This window comes from Pteropus alecto, unplaced genomic scaffold (assembly GCF_000325575.1).
Source record: "Pteropus alecto unplaced genomic scaffold, ASM32557v1 scaffold75, whole genome shotgun sequence".
Taxonomy (NCBI): Eukaryota; Metazoa; Chordata; class Mammalia; order Chiroptera; family Pteropodidae; genus Pteropus; species Pteropus alecto.
Genome location: NW_006440638.1, coordinates 1,313,700 through 1,333,171, shown reverse-complemented (window position 1 = coordinate 1,333,171; position 19,472 = coordinate 1,313,700). Strand labels below are relative to the sequence as shown.

At 34.9% G+C, this 19,472-nt stretch overlaps 1 protein-coding gene across 3 annotated transcripts in view; it reads left to right on the top strand.

Annotated features, from left to right (window-relative positions):
* GK5 (glycerol kinase 5 (putative)) overlaps positions 1-6,931 on the top strand; it is a 67,666-nt gene extending 60,735 nt beyond the window's left edge. For all 3 annotated transcript variants that reach the window (XM_006917445.3, XM_015593639.2, XM_025050782.1), the window contains 2 exons: positions 1,773-1,906; positions 4,693-6,931. In XM_006917445.3, the coding sequence (XP_006917507.1) occupies positions 1,773-1,906; positions 4,693-4,841 (283 nt within the window). In that variant the 3' untranslated portion in view covers positions 4,842-6,931. The remainder of the gene's footprint in view (positions 1-1,772; positions 1,907-4,692) is intronic.
* Positions 6,932-19,472: the final 12,541 nt, after the last annotated feature.

The window sequence follows — 19,472 nt, the reverse complement described above, 5'->3', positions numbered from 1 at the left end:
TTCCTTTTCCTCACCTTCGATAATGCCCATTATCTTATGTTCTCTTTCTTGATGGTATCAGCTAGTTCTTGTATTTCTCTTTCATTATTTTTCATTCTTCGGTTTTTCACTTCTTCCTTCTAATTTATTTCTAGATTTCTGTCTTTGATATCACTGATCCTTTCCTGCATTTGGTTGACTCTATTTCCCAAGCTTGCTATTTCATTTTTCAGCTTTTGCTGTGTGTTCTTCATCTCTAGAAGTTCTACTTGGTTCTTTTTTGAGGGTTTCAATCTCCTCACTCTCTTCATCTAGTTGTTTTTTCAATTCCTGAAATTGTTGATTTGAGTTGTTTTGGATCTCATTGAGTTTTTTCAGAAGTACCATCCTGAATTCTCTATCATTTAAGTCACATATTTCTATGTCTGTAAGCTTATTTTCTGGAGATTTTTCCCCCTCTTTCTGAGATGCCATGTCACCTTGGTCGTTCATGGTGTTTAATGGACTATTTCTCCGCCTGGACATTATTGGAAGTGTATTTTACTGTTTTTCCAGAAAGAAGATTTATTATATAAAGGACTCTCTTTAGCCTGCTACAAAGAAGGCGCTTTTCTTTTGGTTTACAGTAGGTGGCGTCTAAGCCTCTTGGATCCCTACTTTATATAAAGTCTTAATAACACTTTTTAAATATCCTTGTAGATCTTTAATCACGCTCACTACCCTCAGTTTCAGTCCCTGTCAGTGTCAGTGACAGTCTCGGCATTGTTTGCTCAGAATCCCCTAGGGTTCCTCAGTGATTGGTCTTGGAGAGTATGGGGATAGTAGGGGGTCGGGGGCTGTGGCTCAGCCTTGGTTTTGCAATCATGGCCAGCAAAAATCAACTGTTGTTCCTCTGCGGTCCTGTCCCACTTCTCTGCTTTCTTCCCTGATGATTGAGCCCTGCAGCTTTCCCAGGCAGGACTGTTCGGGGAACTCGCTGCTCCTTTTCTCCTCTGCTCCACCTGCAGGGAGCTCCAGCGGCTGGGAGAGACAGCTTCTTTATTACTCCTGGTCCACCGCCCAACACCCAGGGTTCTGTCTCATGGTAGCTCTTATGCTCAAATCCCATGCTCAGAAGTGCTGGTGTGCAGTTTGAGTGTTTTTTGTTGAATTTTAGATGTTCAGCTTATTGTTGTTTCAAGGGGAGGGATCTGGGACGTCTCTCACTCCGCCATGTTTCCAAAGATCTCTTCCTTTTCGCCTTCCATCTTCAGGGCTATTGCTGGGTGCTCCCTCTGTCTAAAATGCTCACCAAGTAATAACCACATTGCTGGCTCCTTGTCATTCAAGTCTCAGCTCCAGTGCTGATTTGAAGTTGGTGCCACCTCCAATTTGGGAGAACTTTAACACCCATGTATATATTATAAAAATCTTTAAAATCTCTTTTTCTTTTTGGTTGTGTGGCTGTCTTTTTGGCATATAAGTTTTAAATTTTCTTGGCTACAATATCCAAATGAATTTTGATGTTGGCTTAAAATTTACTTGGCCTATTTTGAACTAGTCCCAGGACAAACAGGGCAGGTGAGGAAACTGGTGACAGGAATAAGGAAAAATGTTTCAAGATTACCTAGTAAGGTCCTCTATCTTTAGGTCAAGTGATGTAATGCTAAGTGATGTAATTTTGGAATTAAATAGTTCAACTTAAAACATAAAATCAAGGATCTAAAGAAAACATGTGGTCCTTTTAAAAAGAATCAATAATGTTTTTATGCTTTTGTTATAGTAATTTATCTCAAATATCTTTCTCTCCACAGAGCAGATGGAGGAGTTTGTAAGAATAGTTTCATCATGCAGATGACTTCAGACCTGATTAATGAGAATATAGACAGACCTGTCCACCGTGATATGTCCTGCGTAGGGGCAGCTTCTCTAGCTGGTCTTGCTGTTGGTATGTGTGGATTTTATAAAAATGAGAGCTATCTTGCAAACTACTTCTTACAGATAGCATTTCTCCTACCAAAATGCAAAATTATAGAGAGGGTTTGGAAAACCTTGGTGTCCATTAAGCTCTATACGTGTATGCACATTACTCACAAAATATTTCTGTGTTCTCCTTTGTAGGTGGGTCTTACTGCACCTCTTCCATCTTTACTTCACTTCTTCAATCAGAAGTATGAGATGGGGACAATTAGTTCTCAACCGCTTTGGTCTTTAGGAAGGCAGGGTCTCTGGGTAAACTTTCTGAGTAGATAGGCTTGTCTTTGGCAATAGAAACAACTCCATTCTTTTATTTATTAAACATTTCCTGAGTACCCTGCTATATGACAGTCTCTGCTGGGAATAAAAAGTTTAAAAGACAATCCCTGCTATGGGAATCTCAGGAGCAGTCAGACAAGTCAACAGATTATTAAACAGTGATAGTCTTAAGCAAATGGTGTAGGCTTCCCAGAGGAGGCAACATAAAGCTCAGTTTTGAAGGGGTTAGCAGACAGCCAGGTGAGGAGAGGATAAAAGGTGAGTTGTCCAACAAAGAAAGGAGCTCCCGCAAAGATATCAGCCCATTGCCATAAGCGCTTATATGATGAGAGCAAGAAGGAAGGCTAGACAGGTATATAGAGGTCCAGTTGTGGTTAATTCCTCATAAAGAGGAGCTTGCACTTGATTGTCAAGGCACTGGAGAGCCACTGAAGAATTTTAAGCATGGGGGGTGGGGAGGTGCAGACATGGACAAATCTGCATTTGAACAGATCATTTTGGCAATTAGTGAAAGGATTAATTGGGAGGGATAAAGAATAGAAGTGTGGAGGCCAATTAGGGGGCCCTAGAGGAAGCAAGGTGATGCCTTGGGAGTATTTTAATGCGTTCCTATAGGGAAAGGAAGAGTGTTTATACAAAACAGGATATTTTATAGTTAAACATTTTAGGCTAATACTTAGCATACTAGAGTTACAAATCCAAAAAGTATGAACTCTTGGTTGTTCAACTTCATTCTACTAAAAATCTGTTAAATTTGAGTGAAATTAATAGTCACTTTCTTTTGTTCATTGATTAATGTTTGATTAATTCAAATTGAAGAAAATAACTTTCCTTAAATAATCATTCCCATTTACAAATTTAAATTTCTTTGTATATTTCAACCCTTAACAATTTAATATAGTTGATTTGTAGAAATAATATCACATGCCTAACTGAGCAGGCTTAGACCTGTAACAAGGAAATCCTTCTCCAGCACATGAACAACTCTTGCAAACTGATAAATTATGCTTATAAATTATAGTAAATCAAATTCTCAAAAAAAATCTAGTATTATTTATAAGGATAATCAAATTCTTCTACACTTTTTATCTCATAAGACCACATATGTCAAATTCTCTTGAACATTTAAAATGCTCTAAATAACAAGTGCATGCAGATTATTCATACGCATAGCATAGTGGCTTGAGTTTTATCTGCATCATTATATCTGTATTAATTTCAATGCAAAGACACTTCACTAACTAGAGGGAAACAATTTTTCCTACTCAGAAAAGCTGAGATTTCTGGTTGGATTGCTTCTCCTTCAGAAATTTGAAGTCTGAAGGCTATGCACATTCTCTGTATTTTCAGAATTCCTCAGAAACTGGGTCTAATCAATACATATTTAATAAAATTACTTTTAAAAATATATATGCTCTAGTGTAAATAAATTCTGGAAATAAGGATTTTAAGAACATTTATTTTTATGACTAGATTTATCTAACTGTAGTATACTAAATAAAATTGTTTTTAGTCTTTGTAAACTAATTAATATCTTTAAATATAGAATCTAAAATGTGACTTTGTAAATAGAAAGAGTGCAACCTGACAGGAAATTATAGAAGAAAGAATGTTATGTTTCAGCTTTATTCATAAGAGAAAATGTACTTTACGAAGACTTGTCAACTATGTTAGTACTTCAGAGTAGGTGAGATGTACCAGGTTTATTAACAAGACACTTCTGTTATTACAGACTACTTATGATAATAGTTATTGATGTGTTTTCTTGCTGCATATTATTATAAATCACATAATCTTTATTTATTAAATTTATTGGAGTAACATTGGTTAATAAAATCATATAGGCTTCAAGTGTACAGTCCAATAATACATCATATGTATATTACATTGTGTGCTCACCACCCAAAGTTAAATTACCTTCTGTCACCGTATATTTGACCCCCTTTAACATGATCCTCTTTATAAAGAACAATATATTCCAGAACTCCAGTATTTCCTCTATTATAAGTAACTTGTATGAATTTAAGTAACTTATATGAAATGCAATACTTTGAAAAAGAAACTATTTATAATACTAATTTCCAACTTTGAATTTTATGCATACCCTAGGGAGTTGCCTCTTACCTCAAGATACGTGACAAAAATTTTTATTTATCTTTATATTTTTAATTATATGAAAATATACTATTCTCTTTTTTTTATTAATAGCAAGTCATGAAATTAAATGATGACAGAGTATGGTTGTTCTAGAAATGATTTTTACCCTATCAAACTGATAGTTAGAAACCAAAAGATTTTAAAATCCTGGTGCATTTATTCTTATGGATAGTCAATCTAACAAAATTCAAAGCAACAAAATGTTTTGGATTCTGTTTTAAAATAATAATTGTTTACCTTTGCACCATTTCATATAGGTTTGTGGGTAAAATTTATGGACTCGTTTGCTTTAAAATTTGAGAATAATTTTTTCATCTATAGGGTTTTGGACTGACAAGGAGGAACTAAAGAAACTGAGGCAAAGTGAAATGGTTTTCAAGCCACAGAAGAAATGGCAAGAATATGAAATCAGTATGGAAAACTGGATCAAAGCAGTGAAACGCTCCATGAATTGGTATAACAAGACATAACACTAAATAGAATGGCTGAAACCATAGGTGGCTGGTTGATGTGCTACGCAGATGAGACAAAGCTCAGGGATACCATTACGACGATGGCTAAAAGAAGATTTAAAATGAAGTATGCAACTTGAGAGAAAAAGCATTTCTTTTTTGAAACAAGCAAAATTTTAAAACTTTCATTTTTTAACTCAAACTTTAGTAACATTTTAAGGCAGCAATACCTCGAAACTTGTATCGTCTGTTTTATATCAAATTACAAAGGACATTAGCCATTTGCAACTATATTTTGACAGTTATGGGTCTTCCTTTTTTTTTATATACTGGGTCAGTGATACATATGAACATAATTGTGTACTATCCAAAACAATAGTTCTGGGTCAAGCACCATTCACATTTTGTTCCAAAATTATGTGAAAAGTATTCCTTTAATTATTTAAAACTAAGTGGTCCATTTGAAATACATATAGCTGAAAAGAAAGATTAACTGAGGAAATGTGGAAATTTGAAACATTAATATTTTGTATTTAAAGCCACAGTTGTTCAATGTTGTAGCCAAATATAAGCTTGATGTCCTTCTCAGATAGGCTTGTTAGTCACTTCTTTCCTTTATTGGGCTTAAAGACACTGCCTTAATTTTCCTTGTTTAACCCAAATCTGAGCATTATTTATATATTGAAAAATACTAAAATAACCCTTAGTTAATGAAACTAAAAAGGAATAAGAAAATACTATATTTTCCTTCTCAGATATGGAAATTTCCTTCTCAAAAATGGAAATTTCTTTTCCATTTCATTCAACAACTTCTGGCTAAAGTATAACATCCCATTTTTTACAAAATGTAGGTAGTAAATATAAATCTTGTCTTTCTTCTCCTGTTCTTATCTTTCTTAGTTGTTGAGATGCTTGCATAAATGTCATTTGTTTTTATTAAGTGCCTAATTGACAGAGCTTAATCTGAAGAATGTGTCCTAATTTACCAGTGATTTAAGAATTGCCTTCATTGGGGTATTTTACTTTTCTGGGTATCTTTTTAATTTTTGTCCAATCTATTCATCTCTATGAGAGATAGCTGACAGAGATGAGAGGAGAGTATTAATGAATGCCCTAGGGCCACTGAGCCAGAGACCCACTACTGAGAGGAGCACAGACAGTCCACATTCTCAAACTTTCTTGTTAGAAACGATGTAGAGGATGAGTAGCTTCAGGCCAGGTGTGAAATTACCTTAAAGCAGTTGACCACCTTCCAACCTATTCACATGTTATTTGCCCCTCCTTATATTTGGGCTAGGTTCCCTTTAGATTGGCTGCAATAATGAATTTTCTTCAGCTCTTGGTCAGGTTTTATCACATAAATTCCTACTATTATAGAGCTAGCCGTTAAATAATAATGTAATTAAAGAAGTGATTGTTATAGAGAATTTTGTTGTTGTCGGTTTATGTCTGTTTCAGAAGCAAATTTGATAGAATTAAGGATCGAATTGCATTTGTACCAATTCCATTTTACTGAACTTTGTCTTCTTAAAAGGATTAATTTTTTTATGGAGTCATTATAGAAAATATATGGTATCATTAACTCCATTATTTTTTAATTTTTCAATTATAGTTGATGTTCAATATTATATTAGTTTCAGGTGTACATCATTGTAGTTAGACACTTACATAATTTACGAAGTGATCCCCTGAACAGTATAGTACCCACTTGGCACCATATTTACATTAACTTCATTAATTAAGATTTGGAAATATTTTTGTTTGAAATGTTTTGTTTACTGTAATAAGTCAGATCCTATTATTTAGATAATGCTTTATTTTTCTTTTCATTCTTTGTGTTTGTGTTTCTTTATATCCTTTTTACAAAGTTTAATGGCCAATGAAAGGCTTTTTTACCAAAATTGTATGAAAGCTGCTTTGTTGTTTTACTATTTCTTACAGAGTCTACTTCTCAGTAGTATGACTTCATAGGATATAATTCTGTCTTTTTGTATTAAGATATATTGAATTGTAATATTATTAATACCTAAAAGTTTGTCGGTTCATCACTTTTCCATGTTTTTCTTCCTCATCATAAAACTACAAAATAAAAGATTTTAGATCTTTTAGATAATGTGGGAAAATAACTTTGAATATCTCTTATTGGAATTGAGCATCTCCTCAAAAAGTAGTAGCTAATTTTTTCTTTCATTAGTTTAATATTTGAGGCCGTTTTTAGTGACACAGTTTAGTAAATCTTTTGTCAGATTTGACCTAAATCAAAAATGTGACCACATTTGCTTTTGTGGTTGTAGAAATAGTTGATGATCAAAATCAGTTAAGCAAAAAAATTGTCTCATCCATCTTTCAAATTCATTTTTCATTTGTATGCTAATATTTGAAATTAAAAAGAATTCTGTACTAATATTTTTCATCATGTTTTATTTTCCCATTATGGATCTATCAGGTATGTTTAGGTAGTCTGTAGCTATCTTATCAAGGAGGAGAGTGTTCCTGTACAGTCCTTCTTAAAGTGGTACCAATTGCTGTTATACTATAGACTTACTGTTTTTTTTTTTTTAGATCCAACCATGACATGGTTTCTCAACCTCACTTTTATTGACATTTTGGAACAAATAATTCATTGTTTTCGGGTGCTATTCTGTGCATTATAGGAAATTTAGCAGCATCCCCGATTACTACCTGTTAGCTACCAATAGTATCCTGAGTTGTGATGGTCAAAAATGTCTCCAGACATTGCCACATGTCCCCTGGGGACAAAATCACCATGTCCCCACCCAGTGGAGAACCACTGATATAGACTGTTAGAAGAAAAGTGAAGACTCAGTGAATGTAGAGTATCTATCATACTCATTTTCTTTCTGCCTCATTTTTCCTTAGGAAATAGTTATCAAAAGAGGCAGTAGTAAATTAAAATAAATAGGTTTTCTACTTTCCTGATTAATGAGGTAAAAAAAAAAATCTCATTATAATCATCTTCGGCTGTTTTTAGCTACCTGTTCTCATCACCATGCCTGCATCCTCTGTGATCTTATTGAGTGAGTTCATGACTTCAGTATAAGATCGATGTAGTCTGCAGATCATCTTTGATTTGATCTGCCTTTTGCTTCCTTTTTATTTCTGAACAAAGCAGATGACCAGTTTCTTTTATCTGCCTCTGTTCAAGCCTCCACCAAACTGGACATTTTGTGAAAACAGAAACCATGTCTGCTTCTACAGAACTTAACTCTGTGCCTTCATTTGTGGGATGAATTTTTACATTATGTTTACAGCTACAACTTTTTTTGCATACATTTTACCCTTGTTGATAGAGAGCAGCTTATATTTGTTGCAAGTAAAATTTTTTCTGGATTAAATAGGACCACTTTAATTATGAGAGCTAGAATCTTAAAACTGTTAATTTTAAAGTTCTTTATATATTTATATATTTACATGTGTGTTTGTGTAGAGATACACACTCATAAATAGACATAGTTATATTAACGTTCTCAGGTAAAATCGAAGTCTTTCTATTCACAGGTTTTTTTGTATTTAAATGTAGATGACTAAAAGATTGAATCTTCAGAAAGTCCGACACTCTGGCTTGTTAGAGGGAAGAAACTTAAGAAATAGCCCCTTCTGCATGGGACTTATACTGGGGACAAGTCTTTAATTAAAAGTAATCTAACCCAGGAGTTTGGTAAGAATTTTAAAATTCTTTGAGAGGAGACTTAGCTGGACCCTGGGGCTCTTCAACTTTAAGTGATTCTAGAGTCATCCCAAAGATAGCCCTAGAAGGCCTGAATCTACCCCCAAAGGATTCTGAATCCCTTTGAGAAATTTAGACCATGTTTCTGAATTAGAATTAAAAGTCCAAAACACATCCTAGACCTATCTGGTTTTAGAATCATCTTTCATTACAAAGCCAGGTCATCTGGTTCAAATCAGTTAAAATGAGTAAATCCAAAGTCATCAAATAGGTGGTCCAGAATCACATTTTTTTTAAAGGTTTTGAAGCCTCAGGGCCATAAATATTTTGGCACCAGCATTTATTATTAGTCGCTGGCTATATTGTCACCATATTCCCATGGAGACCTTGAACCTAGAGGAATAAAGGAATGATCTTGGGAGTGGGAACAATAGAGGCAGGAAACTACAGAACAAGAATTTCTGAAATTATTATTTTATTTCTGCTGTCTTTCTCCCTTTACTATAAATTTGGCTTATTAAAATAAAATGGTTACATTTGTACAGATATCTATATTATTTAGGAAATGAACATATGAAGATTCCAATTTAAATTTGCCATATCATTATAAGAAACTGCCAAACTTTTCTAGAGCAGCTATAAAACTTTACCTTCCCACTAGCAATGTATGAGTGATCATTTCTTCACATCCTCACCAATATTCGACATGTAAACATAACCCTAAAATTAATCCTAATCTTGAACCTAACCCCAAATATCACTCTACACCTAATATTAACCTGAACTTCAAACCTATTTGTATCTTTAAATTTAACATAGCCCTAAACCTAAACCTAACCCTTACCCTAACTAACTTAAACTTAACCCAAACTGTAACCCTAAACTGAAATTTAAAGCTAACCCTAACCCTGACCCAAACTCTGATTCTAACCCTAACCATAAAATTCTAAACATAACGTTAACCTATTTAACAATACCCCTACCACAAACCCCTAACCCTAAATCCTAACCATAACTTTAACCTTAAATCTAAACCTAACCAATTATTTAACCTAACCCTAAATCTAACCCTAAACTTAAGCCAAATCCTAACTCTAACACTAAACCCAAACCTAACCCTAATACTAAAACTGACCCTAATCCTAACTAAAATCCTAACCACAAACCTAACTCTAACCGTAACATAATCCAAAACATAACTTTAACGCCAACACTAATCCTAACACCAAACCCTAACCCTAAATCTGAACCTTAACCTTAACTTTAACCCTAAGCCTAACTATAATCTTTACCCTGATCTTAAACCTAAACCTAATTCTAACCCTAAACCAAAAGCATCCCTAACCCTAACCCCAACCTTAACCCTAACCCTAACCTTTACATAAACCTAAACCTAAATCTACTTCTATCCCTAACATTAAATTTAGCTCTAATTCTAACCCCAACAATGCACCTAAACCTATACTTAAACAATGCTAACCCAAACCCTCACCATAGCACTACCTCAAGCCCCAAACCAAACCCTAAACTTAAACCTAGCTTTAACCATGAACCTAACCCTAACCTTTACCTAGCCCTAAATTTAACCTAAAATTTAACCACAACCCTAATCTTAACCAAAACCCTAAACCTGGTCTTAACCTAAACTTAAATAAAACACTAACATTAACCTTACCCCTAATACTAACCATTACTCTAACTTTAATCAAAACCTAATCCTAAATCTAAACCAAACATTAAACTTAACCCTAAATTTAAACCTAAACCTAACACTAACTTAACCCTATCCTTAACTCTAAATCTAACCCTAAACCTAATCTTAACCCTAAACCTAACCCCAATTTTAATTCTAACCCTAAACATAACCTTAACATGCCCTAAAACTAGACCTAACCCAAAGGCTAAGCTTAACCCTAACATTAACCCTAACCCTAACATAATACATCTAACTCTAAACTAACCCTAGTCTTAACCTTGACCCTAAACATAACTCTAAATTACCCTAACCTAAAACCTAAACTAAACCCCAAACCTAACCCTAACCTGAAACTTAAACTTAAACCTTAAACCTAAACCTAAATCAAATCTTAATCCAAACCCTAAACCTAACTTTTATCTAAACTAACCCTAAATTAAATCCTAAACCTAATCCTAACTGTAAACTTAATCCTAACCCTAAAACCAATCCTAACACAAACTTTAATCTTAACCCTAAAGATAACCCTAATCCTAACCCTAATCCTACACATATCCCTAATTCTAACCTAACCTAAACCTAACTGCCCCCCTAACTCTTATCCTAAACTAAATACTAACATTATCACCTACCCTACAACTAACACTAACCCTAACTCCAACTCTTAGCCTAAAACTAACAATAAATCTAATGTTAATCTTAACTCTAACCTTAACCCTAAAAATTAATCCTAAAACTCACCTATAACCCTGAACCTAACTAACCTTAATTTTATACCTAACCCTAATAATAATCCTAACTCTAAAACTAAACACAACCCTAACCTTAACTATAATCTGAAACTTAACCTAAATTTAACTCTATCCCTAACCCTAACTCTAAACCTAATGATAAACCAAAACCTAAATGTAACTCTCACCTTTACCCTAAACCTAAACATAACACTAATCCTAAACATAACCATAATCCTAAACCTAACCCCAAAATTAAACTAAAACCTAAGCATCACTGTAACCATAAAACTAAACTCTAACCCTAAACCTTGTTACCCTAACCCTTGTCCCATTCTTAACACAAAATTTAACACTAACCCTAACCCTAAACCCTAAAATATCTCTAAACAATTAATTTTAACCCAAATCATAACTAACTTTAACAGAAACCATAAACGAACCTAGCCCTAAACCTTATCTTTACCTTTACCCTAAACCTAAACATAACAGAAAGCCTAACCCTACCACTAATTATAACCCCTAAACCTAAACTTAACCATGACCCTGGCCTTAACCCTAAACCTATCTCTAAACACCAATGACAACCATAAACCTAACTCCAACCCTAACCTTAAACTCAACTGTAACTCTAACCATAACATTAACATTAAATCCTAATCTGTATTTCTAACCATAACTCTAAACTTAAACCTCAGTCAACCCCTAACCCTAATTCAACCTCACTCTAAATTTAAATCTAACCATAACCTCACCCTAACTATAAAAAAAAAAAAAAAAAATCCTGAAATTAAATGAAAACCTTACTTTAATCTTAATCCTAAACATATCTCTAACACCAACCTTAATCTTAACGGTGGCCATAACCTATCCTACCCTAAACCCTAACCATAACCCTAATTCTAAGCCTGATACTAACACTAACTTTAATCTCTAACCTTAATGCTAAATGCTAATCCTAATTTTAAATCAAACCCTAATGCTATCTCTAACTCTATTACTAACACTAACCAAACCCTAAACCTAAACTCTAATTGTAACACTAACCCTAACACTAACCCTAACTTTAAAATTAAGGCTAAAATTAAAGCATAACCCTAAATCCTAACTCTAACACAAAACCCGGACCTAACATTCAAATTACTCTAACTCTAATACCACTAACACTATGCCCAACTCCAAAATTAACCCTAAACCTAAAGGTAAACCTGAACACATTCCTGACTGTAAACCTAACCCTTATACCAACACTTACCTGAAACTTAACCTTAACCCTAAACCCTAACCAAACCTTAAACTGAGCCCTAACTATAAACTTAATACTAAAACTTACCCTAACATTACCACTAAAAATAAACCTAAACCTGGAGTGACTTCAGCATCATGGTGGAATGAGAAGATCCCCTTGGTATCTCTCCTTAAACTTATAACAAGTTGAACAACTATAATTTAACAAAAAATTTCCTGTTCAATACACAAACACATCTGAGAGATTCACACATCAGCACATCTGAAAGTGGGCATATCAAAATGGGCAAAGGAGGCAGGACAGGGTGAAGGGTCACAAGCACAGTCCAGGGCCCAGCTAAAGAGGTAGTGGGGAAGGAATTGAACTGCAGCTCTCATGTGATGGACTGAAGGGCTAGAGGGGTAGAAGCAACATTGCAATCTGAGTAGCCAGCACCAATTTCAGCTAAACTGGGTGGAGACATGGCACAACAGGGTGGCAGCAGGGGACTAGCATCATTACTAGCAAGAAGACAAAGCCGCAGACTCATGAACCTGCTTACCCCCTTCTCCCTCTACCTCCCCACCCACTGTGGTGAAACCTAGTAGAGACAGTGGAGATGCTGCAGACAGCAGAGTGTGGCTGGCAGCCTCTGGTTACAAGGAGGCGGCACAGGGAACTCACTAGCCTGGAGCCTCATCACCTGCCACATTCCACCATGAAGGTAGTACCTTGAGATGGAGACAACTCAGACATGGAGGGGACACCCACCTCTTCAGGGAATATGGGCATTTTCCATAACAGAAGTGACACCATCCCCACCAAGATCCCAGAGATGCCAGTAGTTCAGATAACAGAAAACAAAAACTTGCACTATAGCACCTCTAATTATCAACCTGCTGAATTGTTAAGAGCAAAGCAATACTTAATAAAGAAGAGTTTGCTACCTCAAATGCCCAGAAAGAGAATCTATCAAGTGCCAAGGTAATAAGGTAGCTCAGAAAAAAAATAAAAAGTCTCCAGAAACCAAACACAAAAACATGGAAGACTGTGATATAAATGACAGAAAATTCAGACACAATTATTTTCAAAACTCAATGAGATCCAAGAAAACTCAGGCAGTATGGTGAGCGCGGGAATAAAGTCAATGAATGAAAGCAGTACTTTACCAAAGAGATTGAAACTATAAAATAGAACCAAATGGAAATTTTAGTTATGAAAACTTGATAAATAAGACGAAGAGTGCATTAGAGAGCATTGGATACAGCAAAGACCACATGAAAGAAAGAATTAGTGAGCTGAAAAATAGAAATCTAGAAAGGACTCAGGGGGCAGAAGAGAGAAATGAAAGTTTAAAAAAGGAAGAAAGACCTCTACAATAATTATCTGACTCTATTAGAAAGAGCAATATAAGAATAATGGGTATAACAGAAGGAGAGGAGAGGGAGAAGGGAACAGAGAGCCTATTTAACAAATAATCATTGAGAACTTCAAAACCTATGGAAAGAGATGAACTCTCAAATTCAAGATACTAACAGAACACTAAATTATCTAAAAGCAAAAAGACCTTCTCCAAGATACATTATACTAAAACTGTCAAAAACTAATGACAAAGAATTTTGGGAAAAAAGACTGTAACTTACAAAAGGAACCTCATTAGGTTATCATTGGGTTTTTTTGTTTGTTTGTTTGTTTGTTTTTAACCAGAGACCTTACCATCCAGAAGAGAGTGGAATGAAATATTCAAAATATTGAAAGAGTGAAGGCACTGGTCAAGAATAATATATCCAGAAACATTATACATTGGATATAAAGAAGAAATAAAGGCTTGTCCAGACAAACAAAAATAGCAGAAATTTACCACCAAAAACTGGAATTACTAGAAATGTTGAAAGGAGCTCTTGTATCTGAAACAAACATGAAAGTATACAAAAGTTTGAGTATGATGAGAAAAAGACAGATGGAAGCAGGAAACTGCAATCCTATTTCAGCATAGGGTATTAAATACTTAATTTTAATATAATGGTTAAAAGAGGGAAGAATTTAAAAAAGACTAAAACTTCACTAATTTGGAAACAATGCACAGCATAAAGAGGGATAATTTATGATGACAAAAACATAAAAGGGGAGGAAGTAAAGGGCTGAACTTGCACAAATGAATGAAACGAAATGTAATCAGAAGAAAAAGGACTATTGAGACATTTCATACAAACCTGAAGGTAACCACAAAATAAAATTCCCAAACTGAGAAACAAAAAAAGAGGAAATGCAGAAAAAAAATCATGGAAAACCACAAAACTAAAGTAGCACACAGAAAAACAAAAGCAAAGAAACATTGGCGATACAGAGTGACCAGAAAACAAAAGAAAAAATGGTCAAGAATCATCCTAAAAGTAAATGGATCAAATTCACCAACCAAAAGGCAGAGGATGAATTAAAAAACAAGACCCGTAGTGACATCAGAAACATGGTGGAGTGAGAGATGTCCCCAGACCTCTTCCTTTGAAATAACAATAAACTGAACATCTAAAACTCAACAGCAACAACAAAACACCCAAATTGCTCAACAGCATGTCTGAGCATGAGATCTATGCATAAGAACTACAACAGGTCAGAACCCTAGATGTCCTGCGGTTGACTAGGAGAAACAAAGAAGCTTCCTCTCACAGCCCCCGAAGCCCCCGGAGGAGGCAAGTGGGGAAAGTATGGCGAGTTCCCTGAACAGTCCTGCCTGGGAGACCTGTGAGCTCCATGCAGCCTAGGCATCAGAGCAGAAAGCAGAGTAGTAGGGACAGCAGAGAAGTGGGGATGGCAGAGACACAAAGTTGATTATTACCAGCAGTGGTTGCAAAATGCAAGGCTGAGCTGCAGCCCCCAACCACCAACCCAGAGAGCCCCTCCCCTCATATCCTCCAAGACCAAACACCGTGGAACCCCAGGGGATTCTGAGCAAATGCTACCAAAACTGTCACTAACACTGATAGGGACTGACACTAAGGGTAGTGAGCGTGATTAAAGATCTATAAGAAAGGGGGGAAAAAAGGCATTATTAAGGCTTTATATAAAACAGAGATCCAAGAGACTTAGACGCCACCTACTGGAAACCAAAGAAAGACGCTTTCTTTGCAACAGGCTAAAGAGAGGTCTTTATATAATAAATCTTTCTGGCAGAACAGCAGAATACACTTCCATTAATGCCCAGGTGGAGAAATAGTCCATTAAACACCATGAACAACCAAGGTGACATGGCATCTCAGAGAGAGAAAAATCTCCAGAAAATAAGCTTACAGACATAGAAATATGCGACTTAATTGACAGAGAATTCAGAATGGTACTTCTGAAAAAACTCAATGAGATCCAAAACAATTCATATCAACAATTACAGGAACTGAAAAAACAACTAGAATTCACTGAGTAGAATGAGTTCTTTAGCAAGGAAATTGAAACCCTCGAAAAGAACCGAATAGAACTTCTGGAGATAAATTAACACACTGCAAGAGTTGAAAAAATGAAATAGCAAGCTTGGGAAATAGAGTCAACCGAATGGAGGAAAGAATTAGTGACATTGAAGACAGAAATCTAGAAATAAATCAGAAGGAAAAAGAAACCGAAGAATGAAAAACAGTGAAAGAGAAAGACAAGAACTAGCTGATACCATCAGGAAAGATAACATAAGATAATAAGTATTATCGAAGGCAAGGAAAAAGAGCAGGGATTAGAAAGGATTTTCAGACAAATAGTTGATGAGAATTTCCCAAATCTAAGGAATGAGCTGGAGCCTGGAATTCAAGAAGTCAACAGAACACCCAATTATCTCAACCCAAAAGGCCTTCTCCAAGACACAGTGTATGAAAATGATAAAAAATCAATGACAAAGACAGAATTCTCATGGCAGCCAGAGAAAAGAAGATGGTAACCTATAAAGGAAAATCCATTAGATTATCGTCAGACTTCTTAGCACAAACGTTACACGCAGAAAGGAGTAAAATCAAATATTCAGACTATTAACTGAAAGGAACTACCAGCTAAGAATAATGTTTCCAGCTAAGCTCTCCTTTAGATATGAAGGAAATAAAGACCTTTACAGATATACAAAAATTGAGGTTATTCTCCACTACGAGACCTTCAGTATTTCAGGAAATACTGAAAGGAATCAGCTCACTTAAAACAAAATGAAAAAAAAAAACAAAACCCTAATTACGAGTAAGATGATTATCAGGCAAATAGAGGTAGAAGAGTGCAACCCTTACTAAGAACAGGGCATTATAAGCATAAACAATAAGAAGAGATTTGCTATAGCAAGATAGTAATGAACATTCAGCATACATAGGGACAAATTGAGACAACAATGACTGAAAAAGGGAGGATTCAAAGATCAAATTTCACAAAGGGAAATGGAGATAAGGTACATGCAGAAGAAAATAGATGACTGTTTATATATAACTATCTTTTACCTATTTGTAATGGTAACCACACGCCAAAGATTCAAAACTGAAGTATATAACATAAAACAAGAAGGACCAGAGGGAAAACCCACAAAAGCCAATCAAAATAAAGAAAACAGAAACACAAGGACAAGGAAGTAATTGAAACATCGAGCTACCAAAAAGCAAAACGTAAAATGGTTATAGAGAAACCTCATCTTTCAATAATCACTCTAAATGTAAATAGACTGAACTCACCAATAAAAAGATACAGAGTTGCAGATTGGAACAAAAAACCAAACCCAATCATATGCTGCCTCCAGGAGACACATCTCAGCTCCAAAGACAACTATAGACTCAAAGTGAAAGGGTGGAAAATGATATTTCAAGCAAATGGCATTCAGAGGAAAGCAGGAGTAGCGGTACTAATATTGGATGAAATAGACTTCAAAATAAAAAAGGTAAAGAAAGATACTGAGTCACTTCACCATGATAAAGCAATCATACACCGAAATGACATAACACTTATTAATATCTATGCTCCCAATCAGGGAACCCCAAAATATATAAAGCTATTACTAACAAAATTAAAGAGAGAAACACCAAAATACTGTCATAGTAGTGGACCTAAATACCCCACTACTAGATATGCACAGATCTTTCAAACAGAAAATCAATAAGGAAATAACATCCTTAAATGACACATTAGACCAACAGGACATAATTGACTTTTACAGATTCTTCCATCCCAAAACAGCTGCTTATACATTCTTCTCTAGTGCACATGGAACATTCTCAAGGACTGACCACATTCTGAGAAACAAAACAAGTCTCAACAAATATAAGAGGTCTAAAATCATAACAAACATTTTCCCTTATGATAATGCTTTGAAGATAGAGATCAATTGTAAAAAGAAAGCCAGAAGAACCACAAATACATGGATATTAAATAACATGCTACTGAAGAATGACTGAGTAATAGAAGAAATAAAAAGAAAGATTAAGAGATACATAGAAAAGAATGACAATGATAGTACAACATATCAAAACTTTTGGGACACGACAAAAGCGGTCATAAGAGGAAAGTTCATATCATTACAGGCCTATCTCAAAAAACAAGAACAAGCCCAAATAAACAACCTAACACTTCATCTTAAAACACTAGAAAAGGAAGAACAAATGAAGCCTAAAATCAGCAGAAGGAAAGAAATCGTCATAATTAGAGCAGAATTAAATGAAATTGAAAACAAAAAATCAAAAAAACAAATGCAACGAAGAGCTGGTTCTTTGAGAATCTTAATAAAATTGAGAAACCCCTGGCTAGACTCACTAAAGAAAAAAAAAAAGGACTCAAAATCAGGAATGAAAGAGAAGTGACAACGGACACCACAGAAATACAAAAGGTTATACAAGAATACTATGAAAAAGAATATAACACCAAATTTAATAACCTAAAAGAAATGGACCAGTACTTAGAAAAATACAACCTTTCTAGACTGAATCAAGAACTGGAAAATCTAAATAGGCTGATCAGCAGTATGGAAATTGAAACAACCATAAAAAACCTACCAAAAAGTGAAAGCCCAAGACCAGAGGCTTCACCAGTGAATTCTATCAAACATTCAAAGATTTAATACCTATTTTCCTCAAACTATTCCAAAAAATTAAAGAGGAAGCAATACTTCCCAAGACATTTTATGAGGCCAATATTACCCTGATACCAAAACCTGATACCAAAGATAACACACATGAAGAAAACTAAAGACCAATATCTCTCATTAACACAGATGCAAAAATCTTCGACAAGATACTAGCGAATCGAATACAGCAATATATTAAGAAGATTATACACCACTATCAAGTGGGATTCATCCCAGAGGTACAGGGATGGTTCAACGTACACAAACCGATTAATGTACTACACCACATAAACAAATTAAAAAATAAGAATTGTATGGTCATATCAATAGGTGTAGAAAAAGCCTTCAACAAGATACAACATTCATTTTTGATCAAAATACTTAACAAAATCAGTAGGAGGAAAGTAAGTTAACATAATAAAGGCCATATATGACAAACCCTCAGCCAACATTGTACTTAATGGTGAAAAACTGAAAACCTTCCCTTTAAGATCAGGAACAAGGCAAGGCTGTCCACTATCACCACTGTTATTCAATATGACATTGGAGGTCCTAGTGAGTGCAATCAGGCAAGAGAAAGATATAAAGTCATCCAAATAGCAAACGAAGAAGTCAAACTGTCACTATTTGCGGATGACATGATTCTCTCTATAGAAAACCCTAAAGACTCCACAAGAACACTACTAGAAACAATAAACAAATACAATAAAGTTTCTGGATACAGAATCAATGTTCAAAAATCCATAGTGTTCCTATCCTCCAATAATGAAGCATCAGGGAAAAAAGTGGAAAAAATAATTCCTTTTGCAATTGCAACAAAAAGAAAATACCTGAGAATAAATTTAACGAAACAAGTGAAGGACCTATATAATGAAAACTACAAGACCCTATTAAAAGAAATTGAAGAAGATACAAAGAAATGGAAAGATATCCTGTGTTCTTGGATTGGAAGAATCCACACTGTTAAATAATCTTATTACCTAAAGCATTATACAGATTTAATGCAATCTCCATCAAAATCCCATTGGCATTTTTTAAAGAAATAGAACAAAAATCATCAAATTTGTATGGTAGCACAAAAGACCCTGAATTGCCAAAGCCATTTTGAGAAAACAGAACATGGCTGGAGGCATCACTCTGCCTGACTTCAAATTACACCACAAAGCAACAATAATGAAAATGGCATGGTATTGACAGAAAAACAGACACATGAACCAGTGGCACAGAATCGAGAGTCTAGAA